This window comes from Frieseomelitta varia, unplaced genomic scaffold (genome assembly GCF_011392965.1).
Source record: "Frieseomelitta varia isolate USP_RPSP 00005682 unplaced genomic scaffold, Fvar_1.2 scaffold_165, whole genome shotgun sequence".
Taxonomy (NCBI): Eukaryota; Metazoa; Arthropoda; class Insecta; order Hymenoptera; family Apidae; genus Frieseomelitta; species Frieseomelitta varia.
In genome coordinates, this window is record NW_025109361.1 from 395,660 (window position 1) to 401,419 (window position 5,760).

The window sequence follows — 5,760 nt, forward strand, 5'->3', positions numbered from 1 at the left end:
TTTTTTTATTACCAGATTAATCAAACAGATCTTCAGACTTAGAGCAACAGAAGAATAATGCTAGATATTATATTTACAAGTAAAAAGTGAAGAGCTGGAAAATTGTAATTCAAATGATTATAACTCCGTAATAAAAAATATAACAATTCAGTTGATCAAATTTCAACTTAGTCAATTGTTAGTTTACTTTTTTGAATGATATTTTGACATTATGTAACAAACGGAAAAACGAGGTTGTTTCATTGAAATTGTTAAAAACTTTCTTCATAAGTTAAAGATTGAAAGATCATTGTAAAGAGGATTTTTTAATGTTTTCACGAGCGTTTGAATTTTGACAAACTTTCGAGAAAGAAGTATCTTTATTTTTCCAACACCGTTGCATCATGTAAAATCATTTCTGAGAAATAGAAACCTTACGCTATAAAATGAAACCGAGTAGATTGTTCCATTACGAAGTTATAACAATTTAAATTGTCAAAAATTTGTCATCGTTATTGGTTCAATTATGTTTCTTACTATACATTTATCGCATGTAGGTATCGTTGAATTCATTCCTTTACTATTGAGAAATATAATTATAATATTACAATCTATAATCTATGATCTCGAAATACTATTATCTATGTTTGTTTGCTCGTTAGTTATACGCGTTCTCTCCCGTGCATACATGTATGTATATGTTATCTTTTATGAATCGAAGGGTTTATTCAGCGAATAAATAAATAAATAAAGCAAAGAAACCTGAAGAAGCCTCTGGATTCGTGGGATTCTAGTAGAGCCACCGACGAGGACGATGTCGTGAATCTGTGATTTGTCCATCTTGGCGTCGCGCAAGGCTTCCTCGACCGGCTGTAACGTACTGTTGAAGAGATCTTGGTTGAGCTCCTCGAAACGGGCGCGCGTGATAGACGTGTAAAAGTCGATGCCATCGAGCAGGGAATCGATTTCGATGTTGGCCTGAGTCGACGAAGACAGGGTTCTCTTGGCACGCTCGCACGCTGTTCTCAATCGACGGATCGCCCGTTTGTTCGTCGTCAGGTCCTTCTTGAACTTCCTCGAGAACTCTTGCGCGAAGTGTATCACCATGCGACTGTCGAAGTCTTCGCCACCAAGATGAGTGTCACCGGCTGTCGCTTTTACCTAAATCGCATTATACACGCGCGTGTTACATCGCGACACAGGCCCGTCATACTCTGCTGGAAAACGTAATTTGAACGTGACTTGTCGTTGGAAACTCGAAGCTGTCGTAACTTTGCAAATTGGCCTCGATATTTCTAGAAATTCCAATTATAACGCGATACTTCGTAACCTAGATACTGTTACTGTCAAAGTAGTCGTGACCTTATATGATCGCTTTTTCGTAGCATTTTCTTCGAGCTTGCGCGGCTAGAACCAGAGCGAGTTAAAAATCGCGTTAGCTCGAAGAAACTCGCGTTCCCACGAGAATGTCAAGAGTCTATTTTAACTCTCGACGCGTTCGCGGTATCGCAGTGTTCAAGCGCACGAGAATTCAAACAATTCAACGCCAAACGTCACGCGTTGAGATATTTACATGAATATTTACGTGAATAGAGAAAATTTTGATTTCCTCGCAATCACCGACAACTAATCAACAAATCACTAGAATCCGACTAACCTGACGGAGGATAAAATCGGAAACATCGCGCTGCGGTAAAATTGCAAATGCTGCGGACTTGGTTGCCGGTAATTATACATTCTACGCAAGATCCGCGGGAAATCGACGAAGGTATTAAAACGGCGGTTTTACTTAAAAACTTTCCACGGGGCTGGTTGCACGTGGAGAAGCATGGCGGTGTTCCGAGAGAGATAGAGTCGAGATTCGATGAGAGTCGAAGAAGAAAGGAAGCTGCTTGCGGTTCGCGAGCCGCGCGTAGACAGTGAGACGGGGAGGCTCACTTCGAATATGCCGTCGTTGATAGTGAGTATCGATACGTCGAAAGTGCCGCCGCCGAGATCGAAGATCAGAACGTTCCTTTCACCGCGTCCCTTTTTGTCGAGGCCGTAAGCAATAGCTGCGGCAGTCGGCTCGTTAATGATCCTCAGGACATTCAAGCCGGAGATAGTACCGGCGTCCTTGGTCGCCTGCCGCTGGGAATCGTTGAAGTACGCCGGTACCGTAATCACCGCGTTCGTGACGGACTTCCCCAAATAAGCTTCCGCCGTTTCCTTCATCTTCGTCAGGACCATCGACGAGATCTCCTCGGGAAAGAAGGACTTCGCCTCGTTCTGTAATCGATACCGGCCGAAAAGTTGAACTTTGCTTTTCGCTCGATAGATTGGTTCGAGCGCAAACAATGTGAAACTTTGTTCCTATCATTGTAAAAAGACTTTCTTGCATTTGGCGCGCAATTTCTTGAAGAATTTCTCGAATCGGCAAAAGTAAAAGATAGAGGGAAACACTAGTTGGTTTACAACCAATCGGAGAACGTAGAAAAGTACAGGGTTAAGGATCGGTTTGCGGTTTGACAAGACACTTGTCTACGAAAAGGGGATTATCGATCACACGAGATGTAGGCCATTGGTCATAAGGCAGCAACGTTGATATCGCCGAGAGAGATAGATAGAGAGATAGATAGATAGATAGAGAGAGAGATAGAGAGAGAGAGAGAGAGAGAGAGATCAAACGGAATCGTAATTAAATTCCTCGTCAAACCTCGTGGATATTCACGCGGTTGGACGTCAGGCCACGTTAAACGTTGGCCAGCTCACCTTGTATCGGACTCGGATTTTCGGTTTTCCTCCGTCGTTAACCACGGCGAACGGCCACTGTTTCATGTCAGCTTGCACTGATGGATCGTCATAACGTCTGCCAATCAGCCTCTTCGCGTCTGTCGGACGATTTCATTTACCTTGCCTGCCTTAGTCATCGATTCGAGCGATCGCTGGCAGCGGCGATCGTGCAGTTGGCGCATGATCGAGAAACGGAAAGGATCGCGAGAACGATCCCGTTATCGCGCGGCAACGAAACTTCTCGAGCGAATTTCTCGGCAGCGGTGGAATTCCGAGCTCGTCCGCACCGGCTATATATCGACTATAGATCTCGAAACGGTAAGTCGATTTGGCAGCCACGAAACGAGAGCGTTCTCGACGTTGAACTGGTTTCCGGCCGCGTTTCTTTCCGCGGGCAAGCTACTGCAGCCGGAAACCAGCTCCGAAACCCGGAAATGACGGTGATTCTTGGGATCCTAGCTACGTTGCCAACTCGGCGGACCTTGCCAGCGTGATTATCAAAAATTCAACTCGCGTTCAACGCTATACGTTTTTGATTTTGCCTTTTCTTTTTTAGAAAGAGAGAGAGAGAGAGAGAGAGAGAGAGAGAGAGATACTTTTCGTAGAGGAATCTAGATCGTTGTAATTTTGTTACAACAATCCAGAGTCTGAGAAATCCTCGAAGCTTTGACATTTGAGTACCCGTGAAGTCGCGAGGATCGTTAGAATGACAGAAACGAGAGATCGGGGATTAAATTCTCGCGCGATTGTTACGTAACAAGCCTACCAAAGATCGTGTTCGTGGGATTCATAGCTACTTGGTTCTTGGCCGCATCGCCGATTAACCTCTCCGCGTCGTTGAACGCCACGTAGCTCGGCGTAGTCCGATTTCCTTGGTCGTTGGCAATGATCTCGACCTTTCCACTGAGAAACACGCCAACGCACGAATAGGTGGTCCCCAGGTCAATCCCTACCGCCGGTGCTGTCATCGTGGATCCGATGGAATTTGAAAGAACGTGCCGAGATGAAAACAGTGGCGTGGGCAAAATAATCGTTGCTCGACTGTTCCGATCGTCCGATCTTTTCATTGTATTCTCGTCTCACGTTCAACGCCGCGTACGATCGAGCCGAGTTCCGAAATAATGTCCCCTGGTTGTAGGCGCATGAGTTACGCCAACAGCGCCGGCAAAGTGCCACGGGAAAAAACCGTGCCGTTCATCGAGGCTTGTAAAAGTGTACTCTAGACGCCATTTTCGTCTTGTATCTTTTATACAATGCAATATTAACGAAAACCTTCTTCGCCGGTGTCTCTTCTGTTTTACGACGGTGGCGTTCTTGTGCTTTCAAAATCGCCTGAAATATTCAGCGAAGATTGGCAATGTTGAAAAAGAATCGATTTATCGGTAATCTTCGTTACTTCGAATCACCTTTGTACCTCTCTCGCGCGATAACTCAGTTATCGAGCAATCTTTTCAACGAAGAGCAATCTTTTCAATTTTATATCGTACGTCGTCCGACGTGGTATCAAGTCAGGGATAGTATCTAGATTTGTCCAAACCTTCACTGGATTTTTTCTTCTTGTCCGGAGAATCGGACATCGACGCATCGAAACTTCAATTTGTGACGCAAGGAAACGTTTCATGTCTCTCGGATGTTCTCGGAAGACGTTAATCTCGACGGTGTTTGAATTGACGTCCAACTTCAACTTCGAAAGGGAGACTCGTCCGGCCCGATATGATCGCGCAATTATACGAGCGGGCAGAGATCGATCGCTTGGTTCGTAAATTTCGCGCGTTCGATCGCGACACGTCGATACCCATCCACGACGCGGGCAGACGATACCGTGATTCGTGACCAGAGTATCGAATCGACCCCCGTGTCTGTGCCGCGCACAAAGGGTCGCGCCATATGGGATACAGCCTATCCCATTTACGGTTCCGTAATAAACTTTCCGTCGCAAGTATCCACCGTGAATCGAAACGACGATCGCAATAGAATTTCGACGCAGTTACTCGACGAGTGTCTCGATGGTTCAGCTAGAGAAAGAGAGAGAGAGAGAAAGAGAGAATGTTTGCTTAAAATTAAAAAAGGCTTCGCGATTTCGCCAGATTTCGTTCGAAAGGGAAATATTGGTAAAGATAGAGGAAGAAAATTGATGGTGAGAATTAATTAACCGACGCGGGCTCTTATCGGGACTGAAACACGGGCATACGAGGAAGTTCCGCCCCAAGCTGGTCCAGCGTCGTCGAGGAGGAGCTTCCGCCAGAGCTCGGTAAATTTATCCCGAAGGGGAGTCCCAAACGCAGGATGTGACGCGTTAATTTGCTTATCCTTTCTCTGACGGGAGGACGATGTCATAATTAATGACCATTCCTCGCGACGTACCTAAGAAGGTTTACCAGATAATCCCGTATTACCTATAATCTTCAACGTAGAATAGCACAGCCAAAGAAATTTTGAGGCGATTCGGCAGAATTTCCTGATGGAAACCACTCTCTAAAACTGAGAAAAGAAAGACTATTTCTCTACGAGTCAGACGACGTCATTAGAATCAACCCCTCGAGTTACAATATCGAGTCACACTCGTGGTAGAAGTAACGATTTGAAAGAGAAGGCAAATTGTAGTTCCACGGAAATTTGAATTTGAATTATCAATTTTAATTCCTCCAAAAAACTCAAGATCGATAAATATAGATTAGAATGCCTTCCATGCTTCGAAATTCGAATTATCGTAATTTCGAATAATCGTAAAGCAACGGGGTTAAACGTACTACAGCCAAAAGTAGAAACATCGAAGCGAGTCTAATCGAACTTTTCCCCAGCCACGCGCAACAGCGAAAGCTTCAACCGAAGAAAATCGAGACTTGAAAGATGTAGCAGAAACGCGACGAAGGAAGAAGAGAACCGAGGAATCAAAGGGAGAGCACGACGGTTTGGAGAAAGACGGTGGATGGCGCGAAACGGGGGTGACGCGAATATCGAGATTGGATCGGGGCGGAGGTGTGCGTGAGCGTCATAAATACGTCGTCG

At 45.1% G+C, this 5,760-nt stretch overlaps 1 protein-coding gene across 1 annotated transcript in view; it reads right to left on the reverse strand.

The window, feature by feature from the left end:
* The window catches only part of LOC122538500 (heat shock 70 kDa protein cognate 4-like), an 8,618-nt gene extending 4,884 nt beyond the window's left edge, over positions 1-3,734 (reverse strand). The window contains exons 1-4 of the mRNA XM_043672643.1: positions 3,518-3,734; positions 2,731-2,849; positions 1,918-2,247; positions 742-1,140 (exon numbers count right to left, since the gene is read on the reverse strand). Coding sequence (XP_043528578.1) covers positions 742-1,140; positions 1,918-2,247; positions 2,731-2,849; positions 3,518-3,719 — 1,050 coding nt within the window. The 5' untranslated portion in view covers positions 3,720-3,734. The remainder of the gene's footprint in view (positions 1-741; positions 1,141-1,917; positions 2,248-2,730; positions 2,850-3,517) is intronic.
* Between the last annotated feature and the right edge of the window lie 2,026 nt (positions 3,735-5,760).